General features: G+C 44.0%; 1 protein-coding gene across 8 annotated transcripts in view; it reads right to left on the reverse strand.

Moving 5' to 3' along the window:
• Positions 1-1,340: 1,340 nt before the first annotated feature.
• Positions 1,341-23,868, reverse strand: part of EBF1 (EBF transcription factor 1) — a 296,884-nt gene continuing 274,356 nt past the window's right edge. For 4 of the 8 annotated variants that reach the window (XM_014610157.3, XM_019475980.2, XM_014610150.3 and 1 more), the window contains exons 12-16: positions 17,153-17,218; positions 16,484-16,661; positions 14,510-14,689; positions 10,548-10,742; positions 1,341-4,475 (exon numbers count right to left, since the gene is read on the reverse strand). In XM_014610157.3, the coding sequence (XP_014465643.1) occupies positions 4,444-4,475; positions 10,548-10,742; positions 14,510-14,689; positions 16,484-16,661; positions 17,153-17,218 (651 nt within the window). In that variant the 3' untranslated portion in view covers positions 1,341-4,443. The other 4 variants (XM_014610139.3, XM_014610131.3, XM_019475981.2 and 1 more) reach the window with 2 other exon arrangements.

Below are 23,868 nucleotides of genomic sequence, written 5' to 3' on the forward strand. Positions count from 1 at the left end.
TCCCTTTATTCACTTAGAAGCACTTGATACCATTGCTGGCGATGAAGGATGTCACTCATACGGGTGACAAGAGCCAGCCCCGTCCTCACCTTGCAGACCCTGTTGTGAGATGTAAGCTGGCACGGGGAGCATCCCTAGCCCCCACAGCCATCCCCACCGGCCCAGCCTGGCCTCAGAGCTCATGCTTTTTTTCAGGCAATGCAAGTAACCCATTTTAAAGCTTGCTGATGGATCTTCTCCTAGCAGGGGGGCATCGTGCAGGGATGTGCCTATGGGGTCAATAGAGGGCTCACTGGAGTCCCTGTCGTGCCTGTGAACTCATCCCACCCAGCTTCCTGAGACCTGGCCAGAAGTAACAGTTTGATGAAGATATTTGCACTGGATCCAAGGGTAAGGAAGGGTCCCAGCTGTGTGGTTTTGGGGAAGGCTGTGCACCATGACGGCTGGCTTAAAAACCCAGCAGACCAGATACACACGTGGCCTGCGTTTTCTGAGAGGCCGAGCACTGCTACATCTCACCGGTTGCAATGAGAGCTGCCAGGGCTCAGCACCGTGGAGAAACAAGCCATCCGAGCCAGCTTAGCCAGCAAAAAACCACCCCTCATCCATCTGGGGTCGTGCTTTCCAAACATACAGACATCTATCTACATGTTGTAGATGCAACCAGTTGCAACTTCAGTGTTCTTTTAACCAAGATTTATTATCATTATCATTATTATTACTCTTCCTTTTCTTATCAGTAAAGGTTTGATCTGCTGTTGCATGCAGATCCTTGGGCAAACTTGACCCCACTCAGAGGCGGGCAGTAGGGCATACCCGTTGCACACAGGTAACACTTGTCTGGTTGGTGACAGAGGTTTAATGTGAAGAAAACCTGGCAGAATGGAAACTCCTTATGCAAGCCTGTATCTTCCTCATGGGGAAGACGGTTGGGCTTGTGGTTTTACCAGCGGGCTGCGACTCGGGACAGCGAGATTCACTTCTTGACTCTGTCAGTCTCCCTCTGTGATGGCAGACAAGTTACTTAAGGACTGGCCTCGCTCTGAAACCAGTGGCAAAGACCCCATTCACTTCTCCATGTTGGCCCTGCTGTCATTGTTGGTCCCCTTGTACTTCAGCTAGAAGGGAGGCTAAACTTTTATTTTTAATCCCACACTTTGCCAGTATTGCCTGTTTAGACTGCCAGCGCTTTGGAGTTGAGATAGCTCCTGGCTCTGTTGCTGTTGTACGGTAACGACAGCAATCTCGTTCTGGACGTCTCGGCATTATCGTGATACCGCGATGGATACAAAACCACGATACGTGGGGGCAGATAAATAAATACACGACTAGGAGCTGTATTCACAGACAGGAAGTAACTTTAATTAAATATTGTGAAAGTTGAAAAGTTTTTACAGCTTGAATTTCTGCAAAAAAATTATAACAATCTCTACAGTAGTTAGTTTCTCTAACAATAGAACTGTACAGTGTGTGTGTCTATTCAAAAAGATTTAGATAAGAAGGTGAAAGGTTAGCAGTTTCAGAGATGACTTCATTTTAGCTGCATCCTAGTACAACTGTGAGGAAATAGGTCTAGTTTATGCACTCCAGTCATTGCGAAGCTTCACCTTTTAAAACTGAAATCTTGAACGTTTCCACTTAAAGCCATATTCTGTAAAGAGCGGCATCTTTTACTTTGTAAAAGATCGAGGGCCTTTTGCAGGGGGATTTTTGTTTTTTTATAAATTCCCTTTTATCAGATCACTATAAATAGCTGCGACAAAACAAATTATACACATTGTCAAAGGATCTTTGGACTTTGAAGTAAAGGGCTACGAATGTGGATGGCTAACATGGGTGTCTAAACAGCTACAACTCAGAATGGATCCTACCAGAGCAATCAAGGGCGTCACTGGACAAAATATGGCTTTAAATTTGATTACATTGCCGTGCGGTTGCTTACTATGTGAATTAGGATAACTGTTTGGAATACAGAGAAGCAATACACTGATGTCTCTCACATTTTTCCAGTTTTGTTTTGTTTTTCCCCTTTAATTTTCTCGCCACGAAAAAAAAAAAGTTGTTTTCTTCCCTTCCCCGAAAAAAGATCACACTGTGACATTCTAGTGAAAACCATTGCAAAATTCATACAGGAAGCATGCACAGTTGCAGCATCGTTGTCAATGATTTCTTGCTCGACTAGAAAAAAGTTATATTGTCTTAAGGTAACAAAACAGTTCTTTTGTGCTTTTCAAATCCTTTTTTTCTTAGAATGTTAGTGATGGCTGACAGTTCTGGTGCACAGTACAATGTACAAGTGAAATGAATATGATTTGCATTGTTAAGGCATCCAATCTGCTGGTTTATATTTATGTGAAAGACAGAGAAATATACAAGCAGACTTAAGAAAGAAAGTATTTTCATTGAGTTTTATGAAGTTTCTCCCCATATTTAATGCACAAAAATGCGTCACTCCAAAGAGGAGAGATCCCATGCATATTAAGAGTAAAACAGCATTAGTTTTTGTTAAGCCTCAAAAGCAAAGGATACATTTTTAAAATCTACATAACTAAATGCTACAAGAATAATATGCTACTTTTTGCCGTATATTGGAAAAAACTTCTTAACTTACAAATAATACAAAAATAGACAATGGCTTTTGGGTGGAAATAAAAAAAATGGAAGCATGGTTTTAAAACAATACTAAAAAAAAACCCCAAAAAAACCTAGAAATGAAATGTTTTAAAATCACATTTAAACAGCTAATACAACGGTGAGCGACCAAACAAATCAGCACTTTTCACATAGCAAACATACACAATAAAATAAACTGGGGATGGGAAAAAAAGCAATGTACAAATTCCAAAGATAAATACATTATTTATATGGATATTTTACAAAATCCCCTTTAAAACAAAAAAACAAAACAAAACAAAAAAAGCTTTTTTTTTCTTTAATTAATTTTGCAAGTATGTGCAAGCTAAAGGTAGTGAGCTCTTTTTGCAAAATATGCAGTAAAATTCTTTTTTTTTTTGTGATATTGAAAAACTGTCTTAAGACATTAAAATGTATAAATAGAACAACAACTTTGGCAAAAAATCACAAAAAATCTACATTATTTATAACTACATACAAAACACAACAGCAAAGAAAAAAATATCAGGTAATGCATCTTCAGAGCTTTGCTGCCTCGTTGACTAATATTTTTTAAGAACACTTCCCAGATAATGATAGCAAAATTCCTGTATTTATGGTTTGGACTTGAGACCTTCCTAAGAGCCCCCTCTGCCCCCCAAATTCATGTTCAATTCACTGACTGTTCAAAAGCAGTTACCTGTTGCTTAATAGATTATGTTACAAACTGAGCGGGTCGACCAATACGGCAAGGATCCTAGCGGGAGGCCGTCGAGGAGGCGCGTGCTTCTGGAGCCTTTATGGGACCGCGGGATCGCAGGCGAGCTGAGCCGCGTTTTGCCCCAGACAAACCACCGGGCTACAGTGAAAGGAAAACGAGTCCGAAAACGCCCAAATGCAAGGATGGCCCGAGTCCGTGTCTTCAGCTTGCTACGCAAAGATGAGGCGGGATCGGGATGCGCAGTTCAGGTTACGCTAAACTCAAAGGAGGCCGCTCATTTGGACAGATCCTGATATAAGCTAAATGGAGAGCATGCGTGTTTAATTCTGCAGCTTTAGCATTATATCCAGAGGCACTGGGTTTCAGGGTCTGAAGGGGATTGCTTTTGCTATTCGCGTCCTTGGCTAGGCTTTCCCCAACGTTGCTTGTCACATTATTTACAATATGAAAGACAGAGATTACAATTTTTCCCCCTTGCCCCACCTGACCGGATACCTGGCGAACGGTATCTCAGAGTGAAAAATGTATCCCGTTAGCAAGCCGCCCCTGGATGAGCCACCGGTACGAGCCGACCCCTCGTTAAATAGCCATTACTCCTCTAAGAAAACTAACTGGCACTTCTATGCTGTCCCATACAGAGTTGTTGTAAATGTTACCACTTCGTTTCCCCTTTCCACAGCTTGAAAACAAAAAAAGTCATAAATTAAAAACCTGGAGTTTCATCTCTAGTGGCCCTTTGTAATGGTGTGATTTATAAAAGACAAATGGCTGTTGACTTAAATCAAGCTTGAAAAACAAAAAACAAAACCAAAAAGTGGATTTTTGTTTCCATCAACACAGAATAAATAGCTCTCCCAAGGACTTGGGATGGACAACTGGAATCAACACCTTGCAATTGCAGATTCTTTACTAATTTCAGGGTTTGCAAGGATGGTGATTTTTGTTTTGTTTTGTTTAAAAATCTGCAGTTATTGTAAGATTCCTCTTTCTTTTCTTTTTTTTTTTTTAAAAAGGCCTGAGTAAAAAGTTCCACTCGGGGACTTGTATCAGATTTCTCTCTGAAGCAGAATCCAACCTCTTCATTAATAAAATTCTTCAAGGCAATTCTTTCACATGGGAGGAACAATCATGCCAGATATAGCTGTGGTGAGGAAGGGAGAGGAAGAAAAAAAAACACAAAGGAAAAAAGTGACTTTTGTGCATCACGACACCAGTTCACCAAATAAACCCGCCCTTTTTACACATTTACGAGCCACCTTCTCATCTGAACGGTGAGCTGAACTCACGCACAAGTATCATTCTGTACATGCAACAACACACACATTAAACACACGAGCCCTGATCCTGCTCTCACTTACACCGGTGGAAATCAGGATTAAATGCCAGATTTTCCAGTGTAAGCAACCCAGGAAAAGAGTGGGGCCCTTCCTTCCTTCTCAGCTCTTAGATGCAGAGTCTGAGTGCTGATGGCAAAGCTCAGGAAGCCGAAACTTGGGAAAATACCGGGAGATTTTGTATAAATTCTGCTTGGGTTTTTTGCTTTAGGAACAGATATTTGTTGTGTGGGCGGACGTCTGGCATCCCATAAACCAAGAGCGTTTATAAAAGCCGTTATCGTGCATTTATTACATTTTGGACACTGATGCGCTATATCCTCCTCTTAACCCAGCTTTCTCCCGCTGTATCAGCTGTGTGTTCGAGCCTGGGAGTCGCGCACGCGTTTCCTTGGGGCCTGGGAGCAACGTCAGCCCGCAGACCCAAGGAAGCCGCTCGTTCAATCTGCAATCCACCCTCCACCTCCGCGTGGGTTTGCGCTGTGCATGGCTTCAGCCTGTGGTCTCCCCGTGTCTTCGGAGGCAAACGAAGAGCCGAGTGTTAGCCTCAACTTCGAATTTCCTCTTGCTTGTGGCTTGAAGTTGAATCAATAATGTTACTTTAAAATTCTTTCTAGTCTAATTTCCAAAGTGTTTACAGGCCTTCTTAAAAGGGAAGGTGTTTTGAGAAGAGCTATAGCTACAGATACAGAATACCGACTCCTACACAGCTTCACTTCCAGCTTTGTCTGCTGTCGTTAACCAGAACCCACGCCTCGCCTGGCCGGCCGGACCGGGCACAGATGTGCCCAGCGGCTGAACGATACAGCGCCACGATGCCTGGCATGGCAGGAGGTAGCCACTTAGCTGCGTGGCGGAAGTTATAACAAGCCTGAATCTTTAAAATGTCAGTGGCATGGGTTATTTGCAACAGGATATAAAAGGCACACTAGACTTCAGGGTGGCTGCACTTCATGGGCACATGATTTAAACACCGGAGCTGCCTGCCATCTCCTACATCTGGGCAAGTGATTTCTTAAGGAAGAACTCAGCCCTGGGACTGCTTCTAATTCATTGTGCTTTAATTACAGCTGCAATCATTTGATAAGAACTGAGCCAAAGTGAAAGACTCACAGATTTGGGGTTGGGGGGGAGAGGAGGGAAATGTTTTCTCCACAAACACCACCATATGTGCAAGAATTACAAGTCTAATCAGCAAGGGGAAAGCAGCTCGGGTAAACTGCATTGATTAAATGAAATAAAATGAGAGGAGAAGGCAAGAATGCAAAACGCATCCATGTGTTTGCAGGAGAGGGGACAACCCTACAGTAACACTCGATCGCTGCAATGGGCATCTTGGAGGTTATATTTGGGACCATTTTGAATGATGGGGTTTCCAAACATAAAACTGCAGACAGACCACGGTGTTGTCTCATTTATGTTTTTTTGCACGTTGGGTGGCATGACAATAGCTTATTAGAGAAATGGGGACGGTGGGGAAGCTAGGCAAATGCTATGGCTCAGGTTGTTTCCTTGCTACGTGGAAGGGGAGGAGGCAGACATCTCAAATGAGAAAGTGCCACGGGAATAATGGCGGGCATTTATACCTGGGCCTGTCCAAGAGCCCCAGTGGTAGAGCTTTGCTTTGCTTTTCTAGTGTTTTTTATACCACGTTCATCATCATATCTGAGCATTTTCCAACCATGTATTAAGGAACGTGACTGCCAGCTATCGCCCCCCAGCCTTACCCCACCTCCCCAGAGAAGTCCCTTCAATGAAGGTGAAGACATGCTCAGGAAGGGGTGAAGCAAGGCCCTGTCAGCTACAGGGGCAACCAGATTATTGTTAAAATTGACGGGGATAATATATGACATCTAAGTGGATCTGGGGGAGGCTGGACCACTCAAGGCTGCTCCTGGTCTACTGGAGAGGAAAAGCTGACTATCCTCCCTTCCAAAGGCATCCCATTTGCAGGGACAATTTGGGCCTGAAGTCACACGTATTGGAAGATGCTAGGAAGTATTCTTAGCTTTCACCGGACAGGGCTACAAGGCAGGGGTGAGAGCAGCCGTGGGGTAGACTGGTACTCCTCTGCCTCTACAAGGGGCAAGATATGGAGGGGAAGGGAAGGGCAACTAGTGGAGTGGGGTTTTGCCCCCATCCTGCAGCAGAGCAAGCGCAGCCGAGCTGGCACAAGGGGGGCAGATGGTGTCAGGCTCGGGCCCGCTGCACGGCGTCTCTTCCCCGGAGCAAACAAGGAGCCCAGGGGCAAACCCGCGACACCCCCGTGGGGCCGGGCGGGAAGCAGCTCTCCAGCCCCAAGAACAAGTTCTGGATTTTCCCATCCCAAATTGAGCTAAAAATTCAAAATTTAAGGAAAAAAAAAATCACAAAACCAAAATCCCACCCCAAACCTCACCACTGGGTGTAATCAAAATGCTTCATTTGGATCCTGCCAAAATATTGCAGCTGGATTTTAATCTTCCTCTTTTTTATTTTTTAAAACTTTTTAAACTAAAGGTATCGACATTTTAAAACTTCAGACCCAGAAAAGAAAGCTAATTTGTTTTTCAATTTAGAAGGTACATAACCTCCTCTCACAAGCTAGCAGAGAGCAGATTTAGACTGGACATTAGGAGGAACTGCTTCCCAGTTCGAGTGGCCAAGGTCTGGAACGGGCTCCCAAGGGAGGTGGTGCTCTCCCCTACCCTGGGGGTCTTCAAGAGGAGGTTAGATGAGTATCTAGCTGGGGTCATCTAGACCCAGCACTCTTTCCTGCCGATGCAGGGGGTCGGACTCGATGATCTACTGAGGCCCCTTCCGACCCTAACATCTATGAATCTCCCTCCTTCCCCTCCAGTCATTCCTCAAGTCTGGAGACGTGCCTGAACCGAGTGCGAATGCCCGAGGTCAGCCTTCTCCTGGGGCAGCGGGACAGGGTTTGGGCACATCTGCTTGCAAAGGACTGCGGTGGCTCTTTCTTTTTACTCTTCTTCATGGTAAGGATGACCACAGTCTGCAAGAGACTGCCCACGGAGGTGCGGTCCCCAGCCCTGGAAGTCTTCAAGAGGAGACTGGACGGGCGCCTTGCTGGGATCGTTTGATCTCCGTGGTATCCTGCCCAGAGCAGGGGGTTGGACTCGAGGATCCCTCAAGGTCCCTTCCAGCCTATGATTCCTCCGAGTCCAGACTGAACCCTCCCGTCACCGAGGACCCCACCCCGCTTCCTGATGTTTTAACATTGCCTCTTGGATAAATGACAGAGAGGCACCCGGCGCCACTGGAAGCAAAATGGCGCGGAGGTACATCACGAGTAGGTTTTCAAGGAGCTGCTATTATTATTACCGTCGAACTCTGCTATTCTGAATTAAATTACAAGTCAAATGGCAAAATGACATCTCTTCTGCCTAAAAGCCTTGGTATTTCCATTCTGCCAAGTCCTCACTTAGATCCTGCTACTTTTGTTCCCTAAGTGCTCCGTCTATAGGGTCACGCAGTCTCTGCGCCGCTGCGGCGTGCTATTGATTCTGAAAAGGGAGATATCAGAGGGAAATATTGTAGGCATGAGATCACAGCTCCTCCGAAAAGGGAAGCGCGGGGGGAGAGAGCAAGGAAAACCTTCCATCAGCGGGTATTATTTCTCTCATCACATGCTAATTTGTATTTGCTGCCAGCAAATTACACAAATAATGTATTTCAAGTTTTACAAAACTGCATGGCAAAGAGAACAACAGATAAGCATGGCTGTTCTTCTAGCGAGTTCTGCTGATATCTGAGCTACATAAGCAAAGCTTGATTGCTTTCTGATGTAACCAGAAGCCCAAGAGAGATAAGACAGCCTCCTTACACAGGATTGTTTATTTAAGCACTAAGACACAACAGGCAGCGCGTTTCGCAGCACTTATTGCATGCCTCGGGTAGTGTCAGAAGGTACGGGGCTAAAGGCTGCGTGTCGAACTCACCATGAAGTTCAGCGGTGCCCTACGAATGAACCGTCTCTTGGCGTCTCGCTCCCTATTATGAAACCGAATTGCTCAATAGAAATGAGGGGGAACGCTTAGATGGTGCATTTTCTGGGCATTACAAATCAGGGTGCGACATAACGAGCGGCCAGCGCTCTAACGTCGCTCCGTAATTGCTTTCCACCGTACGGCGTACGAACGCTGGAAGGCCACGGCTGGCGAAATGAAAAGCCTTCTCCCATCGCTGCCTCTCTTCCCCCGCCCCGCTCCAGAGAGTGGCAAGGGGAGGGGAGGAGATGGAAGAGACACGAATAAGCTGAAAAGCTCAAAGTAGGCAACTCTTAGTTCTCGGTATTATTCAGGAGACTAAATCATTCGAGCTGCACAGAAACGCGGTTTAAAGCTGCCAACTATGGCAAGGTTGGATATTTTAAAACGTACCGCACATCCTGCACATCTAGGTCCAGCTGTTGTAAAAACCTCACCGTGGGTTGTGTCTGGCACCCGACCTGCATTTGAGGAGGCTTTTCAGGGACATCTAGTCTTGAATTCCAGCCGGATTACAATTTATTGTAGTGGAAATCTTCATACCTCTCCTTTACTAGCCTGAAGTGCACTGAGCACAATCTGTAGTGGTAACACATTCCCGTTTTTATGAATGAACCTTTTCCACTCCACACGCGCAGGGAGCTCATTGAACGACTCGACCTCGGCTACGGCTGGGAGTCTGCCTTCCTTCTCCGGTGGACAATGGACCACGCAGATTTTTTGGAGCGTTACATGCACGTTTGGAAGAGCAACTTCCTACCAATGGAAGGGCCCGGAGCTCCTTATACAACTTGCATAGGCACGTGGGAAGGAAAGCAGACCTCAAACACAACGCGCATCACAAAACCTTTCCACCTCCAGCACAATTCGAGGCAGCTGGCTGCATCTGCTCCTGGAAATCCCCCAAATTAAGTGAGCCTGAAACTGTATGTCTCTCTCAGGGCACGACAGTGCGGGAATGATAAAGGAGGGTTTTTAGGGTGCAAAACAGGCTGAACCGAACAACGAAGCAGACACTTGTGTTCTTTGCAGAGTCCCAGCTCTGACTGGCTTAATCTCTTGTTCACCAGCTTGCATTAGCTCTCCAAGACGTACTTCAGTAAAACAACGGGAATATTTTTGAACCAGAGGGGAAGGGACACTGGAAAGAAGCAGCTCCCTTATTAAGAACAGCTGAAGAGGCTTTCAGAGGGACACTCCACCACTTTGGAAATTAATTGGCTTATGGACAGTACATTAATCACGCCTAGCTAATGTCTGCCCCAGTACAAACGAAGTTGGGAAATGCTCTTATTAGTTTGGAGTATGCCTGATGTATTTACTCGAGGCAAAAGGCTCGAGCCAAGCTTTGCAACTGTCTCTTTGCCATGACGCACTAGAGCTCTTGGTCGGTTTTCTGCACAACTGTACTATGACAAAGGAAAAACAAAACCAAAAAAAAGAAAGAAAAGGAAGGGAAGATTGAGTGACGTACTTCAGGAGAAGGCCAGCCCCTGGAGAGACCCTGCATTGGAGTACTTGCTAGAGTCCACAAAAGACTGGTCTGATAATGGACGACCACAGGGAATAAGAGAGGAAAGAAAGAAAAAGGATGGTATTAGTAAGCTGAAATATTACTTTGTTTTTTGTTTTTTTTTTTAAATCAAAACACTACATCTGCGGTCTAAGAGCCACAGCATCTCAATGCAGCAGTATTAGTATTGTTAGAAAGAGAGAGAGAGTGTGTGTGTGGGGCCGGACATCTGCAAGGCATGGAGGGAATGGGCCGAATCCAGGCACTTTACAGGAGGGAAGGAGAGGACAGAGACGGCCGGCCAGCCCCATCCCCCTGGACAACAGCTCACGGCACCAAGACCAGCCATCTGCATGGCCATGGAGGTTTGGACCTACCTTGCAGGCTATTCCCATTGGTGCTGGTGCAGGTGGGAGGAGGGGAAGTTTGTGGTCTCACGACAGGGGCGAAAGCGCTCTTCTGTTTCACCGCTGAGACCATGTTGGCTGGTGAGAAGGAGAAGATCCCAGAGGAACTGCTACAGTTGGAGGGGAGGCTAGTGGAGGAAGCCATGGTTGGACTGGACGGCACAACTAGAGGTGGAAAGACCAAGAGCAGACAGTTCTTACTACGAGGTTGCAAGCAGGCACTAGAAATACAACACTCCTGGGTCTGGGGTGAATCAGGCCTGCGTTCAAAAGGCTGCCGAACGGGAACATCTCCCCTTGATTTCAAAGAGTCAGGAGAAATCAGGTCCACGGTGTGCAGCCATCACCAGTGGGAAACTCCTTCACCCGTCTGACGTGTAATTGCTCACGACTCACGGTTCTTGGTGCTGTTATAGACTCCCCCCCCCCCCCCTTTTTTTTTTTTTGCCAGCACCTTCTTGCACTTTAAAATACTCGTTTAAATGACCTTAATGATTGGCACCAGCGGCTGCTCATGTTGGCACCTGGAAAATCTCAGCTGAGGTTGGGAAGGGGGAGAGCAAAGGCATCGGCGCAGGATCGGTTGCAGGTCACCGCACCGAAGGGTGGGTGCAGTGTTTAAAGAGCAAACCTGGCTCTGGAGCACGATTTGGAAGAGCCTGGGCAGCGGTGCCAGCCCTCCTGGCAACGCTTGTGCGCGGGGAACGGGCCTGCACTATTTTGCACAAACATGCAGAAGGTCAAGGCTCGCGACTCTGCACCCAGACGACTTATTAGTCCGGATCCAGCTGCACGGCACAAGCGAGCGGGGTTTTTCTTTTCTTAACCTTTCGCTCCCCTTGCGGAGGTTGGGGCTGAACGAGAGCTAGCACGAGAGAGGAGAGGAACTTCACAGGAAGGAGTCCCTCGGCTTTCACGCTGGTCTCTGGCTCAGGAGGGGCGGGCACGGGTCCTCTGAAGTTGCAAAAGTGACTTTCAGCGGACTGTGAAAAACAGCCCAGCTGCGAGCAGCCAGAAGTCGTGATCCCGCGGCAGCACGGTTTGTTGGACATGCTCTCTTCTCCTCGTGCCTGGAAATCCTACCTCCCAGATACCTCCTGTCCACTCCCCGTGAGCAAACTCACCCTCTCCTATTCCCTCTTTTTCTTAAACCTGAAATCAGGGTAGTTTCTAGCATCAAAGTGTGTCTCAGCTTTGGAAAGGCACCTTCCACGAGGACCTCCACGGTGTCCCCGAGTTGTGTCGTTCCTATTCCTTCCCTGCCCTGGTGCGTGGCAGCAGCAAGGTGAGAGGGCAGAGTGTACCGGGGAAGGGAGCGGGGATCATACTGGCAAATATACTTTGCCTAATACTTAAAATATTTAAAACAGAAACCTGGGCTTATGCTGATCAAGTAAAGCAACCCCCCAGAAGGACCTGGTGGGAGCACGGTCTGGACCGGCCGATTTCTACGTTGCCCTTCAAAGCCAGGGGCCGCATCCTTCACTGATACACATGACGGCAGCTTCACTGCTTCCAAGGGAGCTATCCTGATTTACATCGAGAGAAGACCTGGCGACACACCTGGCAATCCAGTAGGAAAGGCACGGGTTTCTTCAGTCTTTGTAAAGTTTTGGACACTGTTGTTTTTTAAACGAGGGCCACCATTTTACTTCTCTCGGATCAATTTTATATACTAAGATTGGCTAATTAACACTGACTGTTCCAACTGCAAAGCTGCCACACAGGAGGTTTGATTTTTGAATGCACGTATGCTTGAAATCCTGCTGTTTCCTATATAATGCAATTAAAGTCTTTACTTCATGCATTTATCAAGCGGGTCTGGAGCAAGTTTGTTTCCCTAAAAACACAGCCAGAGCGCTGCGTAGCGCTGCCTCGCTGCTCCTCGCCCGGCTCCGGAGAGCAGAAGGACCCACCAGCATTAGGAGACTCATTTTATTTCTGATTTTGTTTAGAAACTGTTTACGTATGTGAGCAGCTTATGAATAATTAAATACCACAGGAAGAAATTTCTAATCAGCTGAGCTTTGGCTTATTATTTTATTTGCATTCATGCTGATAAAAATCCTCCCATTTGAGTCCATGGGCAAGAATCTGATATCATATTTGCTAACACGGAGGAAATCAATTAATGAAAACGAAACGTTCAAAGTTTCACAGTCTGAGAGATAGAATCTTAGTCTGAAGTCACTCGGCGTCGGCAAGGACTTGTTAAGGGAGAGCAATCAAAGCACCTAAATTGAATTGCTACTATACAGCAATTAGTTTATTGATTTAATTAAGAATGCCACCTTTTAATTTTCAGGTCATGATTGAAACATTTTCTGATTGAATGGATTAGGTATTAGCAGAATGACAGATCTACCAAGAAAGCCTCCCCAAATAGAAATAGCAACGGCTGAGAAGCAGACTGTTATTCTAAAGATGTTTTCGTTCATAAATATGAAATAACACATTGCTGGAGTGCTCTAAATGCATTGCAGGCATCTGCTTCCAAAAAGAGACGTCTCATCAATCATGTTAGATTATGAATTCAGAGAGCAGGGATTCTGTGATAGTAAACTCGGCTTAATAAGTAAGATCGTTTGTAACATTAATGATTACTCTGTTATTAAGGTAGAAAGTAATGACAGGCTGGAGATTCCCAAGTTAGAAAATACCGTGTGTGTGGGTGCAGCATTTCCCCTAAATATTGGCGAGCTAGCAGCTATGGGGCATGATTTGCAAATGAAATCATTAATGGTCTCATTTCATTTCTGCAGTTCAACAGAATTAACTGCTTTTATGAAGTCACGGTAGCTGTAGAAAGGCATGCCTTGATATAGCTCACATTTCATATATCCAGTACATATTAGGATCTGTTCCCAGCAAAACTCATGGGCCTGCTTCTTCCATTAGTTTTTGCACTGGCGTTAAAATTGCTGGAACTACTCTTGGGAGACGCCACTGGTCAATAGGAGTAGGAAAGGTCGACGGTCCCAGGAAGATCCCAGTAGTTTCAGCTCCTCGCATAAATAAGGATTATTCAGATCGGTATATTTTCAGGCTCCGGCCCATTGTCCCCGAGTTTGCAAGCATTTACATACATGCTTAAGCGTACACAGGTTAGCAGTCCTTTTCAATCCATGGAGTACATAAAGTTAATCCTGCACATACATGTTTGCTGGATGGGGACGGACCCTAGACTGCAACCTCTTCAGGACAGCTAAATCTGCTTTCCCTTGCTTTGTCTCTTTATGGCTCTCTATAAATGCCAAATAAAAGCAAGCCAAATGCTGAGACTCTTGTTTAAATCCTTCACAGTCCAAACTCCCAACAAAGCAAGACAGGACTGAGAAATGAAACAGTACCGAGACCTCAAGATTTAGCCCCGTAACAATTCCTAATTGCTTCAAGCGAAATTACCATATTATTTGCTCCGATCCCTCAAAACCATCCTAAGGGCGTGCTTGTGAGAACATCAGCTCTCACCAAAATTGCAGCAACTTCTTTTCCTTATCTTGATACCTGATGGTTGTGCTTCATTTCAAAACGTCTCCCCCCGGTAACAAGAGATGGTCACAAGCTTTGACAAAACCCAAGATGAAGTACTTTACGTGACCCTCGCTGTGCAGAATTGGCAGTGCGTAGGACCCTGCATCTGATTTACACCATGCAAGAAAAGTTATGAAACAATCAACCCCAATCATGGGCAAGATTACCCTTTTTCAGCTCTGCATGACTGTCTCCAAGAAATAATTGTGGCATAGAGCTGATGTCTAAGCACTTACGTCTTTAAAGTGCTCCAAAGGTCAGTGCCTTAGGGACGAGAGAAAAGTCCAGGCTCAGATTCAGGTGCTCAAAATAGAAGTTAAATATCGAGTGGCACAGAAAAGTCTCCGCATCATTCTAATGGAAATGTGCAAAATGCCCAAGCGCTATGTAATACTCACTGGCGTAGGGAGAGTTGGCAGCAGACCCATTCAGGAAGGTTGGAGAACCGCCTAAATTTGACATTCCGGCATTCCCGTAGCCATTCATGCTCGTGGTGACCGAGTTGTAGTTTGTCTGCTGAGGGGTGGTGCTTGGCACGTACCCGTGCGGTGACACGCTGCTCGAGTTGCGAGTAAAACCTTTGGGGAGGAAGGAATACATTTAAAGATTGGGCGTAACACAAGAAGCGACTCTGAATGAGCAGCAAACAAAAGCCTGGCCTCCTCGCCTAGGACAACTGGTAGAAGCAACAATAGCACTCGCTCTTGAGGGCCCAGCAGTGCGAAATCGGAGATGGACTAATCAGCGCGCACGTTTGTCCTACATTTTCAAAGTGACTAGTGCTTTTGGCTGCTCCAGTGGAGACATATTAATACAGTGTATAGTAATATAGCGTATCAATCTAGTGACGTAGTAAAAGAAAACAATTTTAAGATGAAATTATACACTATATGAATATGACTCGAGAAGTACCAAGTAGTCACTTTGGGAGTGAGGGTTGTAGCCATCTTAGTCTAAGTACATAGGCAGACCAGGTGCTTTGGGTAAACGTGATCTCTTTTATTAGACCCACTAAATGGTTGGAAAAATTATTCTTTACAAGCTTCTGGGCACAAACACCTCAGGCATAGGGCGAGTCTGCTGGTGTGCACATTTCTCACGAGACAACCACTCTCTCTCCAATCTCTCAGTTGTAATCCTCAAAGGGAATTTACAAAACACCTTTCATAGACGAGCCTACGAACTTCACTGCGTAAATCTAGTGGGTGCAAATTATCATGGAATAAAGATAGACATTGGATTTACAGCACATTATAACTTGCCTGCCATCTGATAACCCCAGGTAACCTCTCTACATTTTACCACCTACATTTTATCACCAGTCAACATCCCCCTTCTTTTGTGGGTTTTTTCCTACCCCCCATCCTACCTGCCTGTCTGACACCCATTAACTTCCATCCCCTCTGATATTCCCTGCCATGCATTTTTCACAGACCTGCATTTTGCATATTGGCTTAAGCACCTCTTCCACCCCAAAAAAGCACACAAACACCAGCAGACTCTCCCTATGCCTGAAGAAGGGTGTTTGTGCAAAAAGCTTGCAAAGAACAATTTTTCCAACCATTTAATGGGTCTCATAAAATGTATCACATTTAACCCAAGACCCTTGTCTGTCTAGTCATTTTGGAAAATCTGTGTATGTGCTAATATACAAGCGAGTTCCCCAAAGCTCCAGGATGTCTGAATTTCAATATCTAGACCCAAATTCTGAATTCCTAGACAATTCTGAGAGATGGGAATAGGGAATCTGAGTCAAAAGGCATGTGCACTTCTAAGAGATAAAATCCCAATTTTCCTGCCTGTATGTGCTCCGTTGGTGGATTGCATGTTATGGCCTAAAGTTATACCTATGTTGTGGTATGATATAAATTGTTTTTTCTGCCTTTTACCCCTAAACTGTGCTCTACACTGCTAGAACTTATCAGGAGGGGGTGGGAAATATGATTTTATTTTATTTGCAACAATCTTCTTCTTAATTTTTGCATGTAAAAGGTTGTCCCGATTTTAATTTCATTATACAGCTACTTGATGGGACATGACCTCAAAATCCCTTTGGGAGAGATTCTTACATTTTGTTTCTTGCTTTCAAAATCTAGGCAAAATTTTGAAATATTTCAACTAGCTTCCATGTTGCACCTCTGACCAAGTTAAACTGTCAACTGGATACAAAGAGCTACTCCTTTATTGTAAGACAATACCTTCCTGGGTTCGGGAAATCATCTGTTTTCAGGAAAGCCTGAAATCATGTGCTTAATTGTAAGCATCTGCTCAGGACTATTGACATTAATAAGACTGAAGCACAAGTTTATGCTGCTCTGAATAGGGCTAGACCTCAGAGGACATGAAAGGAGGAAGGTGTTTCTTCTTCTGACCCTGACTGGTGGCCTGCGAGGCTTCGGAGACGTTGACGGCTAGCTGACCACTGAAGGAATTCACTCCCATCATCCCTGCATGGACGGACGTGTTAGCAAGTGCTGGGAGCTGGTTGTGATTGCGGGGAACACTGTACAGTGCTTCTGCAATATCTGCTGCTCTTTTCAGGATTATTTCCTAGACAAGGAAAGGGAAGAAAAATAAATCAAAAGGATTGTCAAGCGACTTCCAACAGACACAAGAAAGCTATTTAACCAAACACGCATTAGGTGTGACAGAGGATGGGTTGTTTCTAAGTGAGCGGGTTGAGTTCAGCCAGCTCGTTAACAATGGGGAGTTGGTACCACTTCACGATAAATGCTCGTGTTTGTGGGAAAAGGCTGGACGTTTCAGTCCCAGCCTGCTTTCCCGTGGAGAAAAGTCCAAACCACAAAGAAACCTCAGCATCCTCACATGCTACATAGCAGTGGGGCCTGACCCACCCCCTGCCGCTCCCCCCACGTGCCGGTGGCATTGGACAAGAGCCCCCACGGGTGACAAACAGCTGATTTCTGCACATCCTCCCTCTTTCCCAATACAGTTATGCATCCCCTTCCACACTCGAGTTGTCGGCATATCCCAGAATGAAGCTTATTCAGGTTTGAGAGGGTTGATATAAATGCAATTACCTGGTTATTATGTGGCATACCATAGAGAGCTTCTACCAAATCAGCCGCTCTCTTCAATATTACTTCCTGTTAACAGAAAAAACAGAGGCGCTGCTCAGAGTTTGATCAAGGCCACGCAAGAAAAGCAGTTCACTGTAATGGTTGCATTGCTCCAGAGGCTGCTCTAGGTTCCTCTCCGCTCCCCCGCCAAACAGGTAACCCTTAGCGAAACAACGCTCCGCAAACACCGAGCAATGTTAAATCGCTGGTTCATCCTATTCGCACACATGCTTAATCAAGTCAAAAGGTGAGAGTTATTGTTGCTGCAAAATAAAATACATCGCTCAATTGTCTCTGCCATCTGCACTATAAACCACTCATAGGTTTATTGCAGAATACAATCCTGAGGTCATTTACTAGATTACAGCAATCAATGTCATTCAGAGCCGGTTATGAATCCCTTAGATGTGTTTATTTTGTTCTTAATTGCATATCACAGGAATGGTGACCTTCTCAGGCAGGCCACATTCGAGGGATATCTAATCAGTCCTGTGCTACCGGTAACGTAGCGTTCAAGTTGTGCGGTTTGCATTGGGGTGTGATGGGTCAGAGCTAAAACCGTGCACGTGCGAGCGATGCAGGAGAGGAGGTTAAAAAAACAAGCACGTTTAGACCGCCGCAACATAAAGGCACAGACCTGTAGTGCGGAAGGACGCCTCGAAGAGTCCCCTGCACGGGAGCAGGGTATAGGAGAGGTGGGGCATTGGCTCTGAATTTGGGGCACCTCTCTACCTCTCATTACCTTGCTTGTCCCTTTTCCCGTCACCGTATTTGTGCACCCAGGTTGTGACCTCTGTGCCCAGTTGCACTAAGAAGTCTCCTTTCCTCCTTTCTCAAGCTCTGTTACTCCCTCTAGTATCTCCCTCTGACATCTGGGTAATGCTAGTCCTCTTTGGTCTGTATTTCTGAACATGAAGGAATCCACTCTAGCAACTGAGACAGGACACTGGAAAAAAGAGCTGCAAAATTAAGCGCAAATGCAATTTCCCTTCTTACCCTTTCAGGGCACCCAGCAGATATCTATTGGCCTGGAAAAAACCCGCTGCATAATTTCTTTAAAATAAAACAGTATATTTCTCCCTACCGGCAGCTGAGTGTTTTTTCCTACTATAGATATATGCTGCCTAAGTACATATTTCTGTAAGTAGTTTACAAAAATAAATGTAGCACCAATTCTGAGGTTTTTATACTTTTGTATAAAGTTAAAAAAGTTTAACTTAAAATATTTTACACAATAGCGATATTTTATACCAAAAAGAAGCAGTAATGCTCAATTTTCATATACTGTAGACTCTGATCAGAAAATAGAGATATAATTGCATTCATTTTGCTGTCACCATAACCTCTTCAAAAATCCTCGAACAACTCTTCACATGACAAGCTTTTAGATGCATATTAGCATTTTTTTCAATTTTAAATTCTCCATAATATAAGATAAAATAGTTGTCATACTGCAGTAACTACTTATGACATATATAATGTCCTAAATTCAAAAATGAGATGGAGGATTTTTGTACTCCCAGTAAACATTTAGGCTTGCCTTAAGCTGCTCTCCACCCCTCTTTCAGAACACACATTTCAATTATTTTCCACACATGAAGCAAGGTGCATTATATAATTGATGGATTTGGAATCAATACATTAAAAATGGAAGTTAGGCAGGTACAGCATTTTCCTTTCTGTGTTTTTTTTGACCACAGCAGTTAATAATTTAATAGCAGATGAACCAACTATACACTGTTCCTATGCAGAATCAGGCTGTGCTGCTTTGAAAGAGCCATTTAAAGACTGCCCACTCCCAGCCCAGCCCTTTTTGCCTCCTATTAAAAATTCAAACTGAAGAAAAGGGGAAAAGATCATCTTGGCAAATTGTGTCTTTTCTAGCCTGCACTAGGTGCATTTCTAAATCAAACATTATTGTGCAGGTGTTTGACTTTGCAAACATGGATTCACTTCATTTAAGGAAAAGTAGTCATTCGGCATATCTGACTAATTCAAAAAGCAGGGACTGGTAGAGCATCCATACATTGTTTGTCTAATACTGTTAGTCTAAAATGCCACAACCCCAAAGTATTAACATTTTTCCATCTCCCCTCACCCCACAAATCTTAATTAGCTATGCAATGCTGACCTAAAATCACACTGAAGTGAGTCTGGAAGGAGGCTGAAGAAAAAGCTCAGGGGAAAAAAAGCCCATAAAGCTCCTACAAACAATCTGAAAACGTATTCCTATTTTTAAGGAATTGTGGACTATGGATACCTTATCATACTTCATGCAAATAAAATTAATTTGCCATTGTGGACTAGATTGAAAAGTCCCATTAAACATTTCCAGCTAGTCACCGGTTATATTTTTTAACATTTCCAGGGCCTGTAAACTGGAGTTTTGTGCTTTCTTAAACAACATGTTCCCACAATAAAAGCCTTTCCTTGTTTATGACATTTTCAGATCACACAGGGTGCGCATTACACAAAAACTCTTTTTTCAGGTACTGTTATCTTTTCTTCCAGAGCTGGCGGTAGCTTTTATGGCAACGCACCAGCCTTAAAAATGCACAATAAAATGCTGCGATGTCTGCTTCTAAATACATTAACTTTTTAATGCAATTTAAACTTTTGCAGCTTCACTTAAATTGCTGCGGGAGCGGTAGTTATTTCTCCAACGACAGAGGAGCCCCCAAAGTCCTCTATAAGTTAGAGCAGCAGACCTTGCAAGGTGCTTGGATTGCGGTGACCAGAAAATTGTTCTCACCTCCATGTCATTACGCTCCCAGTGAACCAGCCCCCGAGCATGTTTGTGTTCGGGATCTAATATATTGCCTTTCAATCAGAGCTGAGAGCCACTGAACACATAGACAGAACATGACGAGCAGGTCAGGAAAGCAATAAAGATTTTACAGAGCTGTCCAAGGTGCTAAATTTACTCAATAATGGGTTTGGCACCATAGTGTTAACCTCTCATTTACTACCAGTTTGAGGGACTAAATTGAAGTAGCTGACTTCATTTACCTTGAAATGTATATTTTATGACATTATGTAAGTAGATTGAAAGGGCACTGCAGGTTTAACAATTTAAAGGCTAAAGCATGTTTAAGATGAAGCTTGAATATTTATTGTATATTGCACTTAAAGTATATAGTATATTAAAATGCATTGATTAAATTTGTAAAAGGTATTATAAAAAAGGACAGCTAATATAAAAGATCTATGTCTTTTAAAATCCAATTGATACCGTATGGTACTATCACGGTGGTGATAGACAGACGGCCGGACGCTGGAAGGCGAGCGAGATTGGCAGGCTATAAAAAGAAATGCCAGGAGCGGCTGTCCCATATACTTTTTTGTTCCCTGAAATTTCTTCTTTGCTTCCATTTTAGGAATGTAGATTATCACAGCACAAAGTGGCCGTCATATAAAGGCTCTTCCATTTGAATATGGAAGCCCAAATATTTCTGGAGAGTTTGACTAAACCTAATATCTAATTTATGAGGCATTTGTCAGAAAAGATTCACTCTTTTATTATGTCGAAAATCTCCCTGCTCTGGGTGCAGAGTAAAAGAATATGCAGCAATTAGCCTGTGCTAATACAAGGATCTCCTTGCCTTGGATTTTCTTTGGGGGCAAAAAAAGCACAATTTTCATTTAAGAAAAATAATAAATAACTGAATGTTAAAAAGTAACAAAGGCAGAGTTGATATTTAAATTCATTATGGGAGACCACTGCATGCAGCTCTGTTGTCTAACCCCCTTCACACCCAAACTGCAGTCTGATTTCTGTTGCGGGACTATGTAAATGCATTTTCCCCTTAATTCGTGAAACAAAAATGCTCTTTGGTACTTTTGGCAGAACCGAAGGCATTTTCAGCTGTTTTTCTTCTTTAAAATATTAGCGGCTGTTTTCAAATGTGAACAGCAGCAGTGGGTGAAGCCTGGAAACAACGTCTGTCGTGATGCTGCATGTCCAATGGAACTGAAGGACGGAAATGATTATTGTACCAGAAGGTCTCTGCTCTGGGAGCCCTGAGAATTAGATTCAAGCTAAATCCACTTCTGGCAGAATTCATCTAGAGTGAATACTACAGCAATTGTCCAACTTCATTTTCTCCATTTGTGATGTAACTCTCCACTAGGTATACATCAAGACCAGAAAACTTACTTGAAACTGAATTATAATCTCATATTTAAAAGCCGAGTGCTTTGTCTGCTGCACCACTTGTCTGCCGAATGAAAAATGTTTTCCATGGATGGTTCACTGGGATTGCATTTCATCACGATGGCTATATTTTGTGCCACTTTTAAAGACAACAGGCTTCCCGTTCTTGTTGATTTTTGCTCACGTACAATGTTGCGAGTAGTAAAAGAATACGGCACGTCGTCCAACGTGGACTGTGGGCTTAATTGATCTCTGAATACTTAGGGTATTTTTAGGTTTCTAAACAAACGCTGGATCTAAATAAATCATGAAACATTCGAGGGATTTGTGGAAACTAAATGAATTTTGTCAAGCAGGAGCTGTCCACTGTACACGGCGCGCATCAACCACACGCTGTATTCCCGAGTCCACCAAAGGATTTATGTTCTGGCAAAAAAAGCTGTTCTAGCAAACTGCAAAGCATTTATCTTATGTGTTGTCTCGATATCATATCACCTTCTAATGCTCTTTAGCATTGTAATACAAGAGAGAGCTCATTCATCTTCTGAGAGAGTGCTTAGGGGTGATGATGTCATTCATACTTCCTTGACTCTCATCGCTGACCTATTGCCTCTGCCTCCGAACTTCCTCATGTCATGGGCACTGATACCAGAAGTTCACATGCCATGCTAAAATGCTGAAAATAAGTCTCTAGCTAATATTTTCCCTTGAAAAGGAACATTCCTAAATGTCAAGTCAAAACTATAATATTAAATACTTGGCTTCGCTTCTTTTTTGTCTTGGTCAATGGGTACTATTACTCTCGGTTAGAGCTACTGCCAGTCTGCAGACTTCTCCTTATAGCCTGCATAGGCACTACATACATTTCACAGGGGAATAGACATGATCTTATGATAAAGATAACATTGTGGGAACTTTCAGTCAAGGAATACCAATGAAAAATCATGTTTTAGTAAAGAACCACTGGGATTGCCAGTTAGAAGAGTATTGCAACTCTTAATTCAGACACCAAAGGGTCAACCCAGTCAAGAGCTGCCATCTCTGATGGTATCCAAGAAGAAAACATATCTCTCCAAATGTACATGGTGCATCTTGTTTTGTCGTACTGCTTTCAGTATTGGCATTTGGAAAAAAAATCATTTGTATAAGCAATTGAAACGTTAAGATATGTGATCTGCAGAAAACACAGTAAACTACTGAAAATATAACAGTCTAAAAACACCAGTGTAAAGGGTCAGGAGAGATCCTTCAAAAGATGACACCACTCATGTAGAAATTAAAACATCAGTGGTGAGCAAACAGACTGAGGTGGACGATGTCCACGTTCCATAATAATGACTTAATAATCTGCTAGAAGATGGAAATGTGCCATGCCGGTGTCATGGGTTAATCAATGGCAGATACCAGCAAACCAGATTTATTCTCAGAGTTAAACACTTAAGTCTCCACAGGCCCCATCCCAACTGAGGATCACAGCCGGACTCTAAGACACGAAATGACCCTACCACCTGCTCCGTAATAAGCCGACCTTATAAATAAAATACAGAAAGCCGATACGAGGCAACAAAAAGAACAAACACCAAAGTGCAAATGCAAGCAGGCACCTAACCATTAATGGTGAGAATCAATGATTCAGATACCTCTGAACCACAAAGGTGATAAATTAACATTGATAAAGAAAACAATATCCTGTTCCAACAGCTGCAAATACTTCTGCTAAGAAAAATAAAGCAAATTAAGGACAATAGTCCTTAAGTCTGCCCTTGAGAGTTGAACTTCTTATCGATATCTCCCGTTGGTTCAGCACCCGTGGTTTTTACTCTGCATTTCAGGTGGGGTCTGGCTGGTCACGTAACAAGGCTGGTAAAGATGCTGCAGTTCAGGGGTGTGTGGTCTCGATGGGCAGTAATGTGGGACCTTTGAAATATGCTGATATTTGAGAGTCTGGCATCAACAACTAAAGTATCTGCCAGGTCATGAGACTAGTTCTGTTGCTAGGAGTGGAGGGGGTCATCATTGATGTTAGGTCTTCTAATCAACAGGGAAAAGGTGGATGGAGAGGAACACGTAGTAGGAGATTACTCAGATGGCAATCCACTCCTGCGCCTACTGAAGTCAGCAGAACAATTTCCACCGGCGTGACATCATAGCCTGTCCTGTCATATACTCTTCTACCTTATTCTTTATTGCAAACAGAGATGACTGGACATCAAAAGCTATATTTAACTTCATGTTTAAGCCCTTCAGCAATGTCCAATTTTAATCCATAAACCCAATCTCTCATCTACCGAGATCATAGGACTGGAATCTTTTGATCCATCAAACTCTCATCCATCCAGATCCTAGAGCACTTGAGCTGACAGTCAAGACTCCCAAAGGGGGTAGGTATCTATCTTCTTTGCAAGCAGAGAAATTCTCTGGCGTCTCCAGCTGTCCGAAACACCATCAAGATCAAGAAAAGGAGCGAGTTTTCACACTGCCGAGAAAGCTCTAGCACTGATCTCCAAAGGGCAGAGAACAGTCT

The sequence above is a fragment of the Alligator mississippiensis genome, chromosome 9, assembly GCF_030867095.1.
Source record: "Alligator mississippiensis isolate rAllMis1 chromosome 9, rAllMis1, whole genome shotgun sequence".
NCBI lineage: Eukaryota > Metazoa > Chordata > Crocodylia > Alligatoridae > Alligator > Alligator mississippiensis.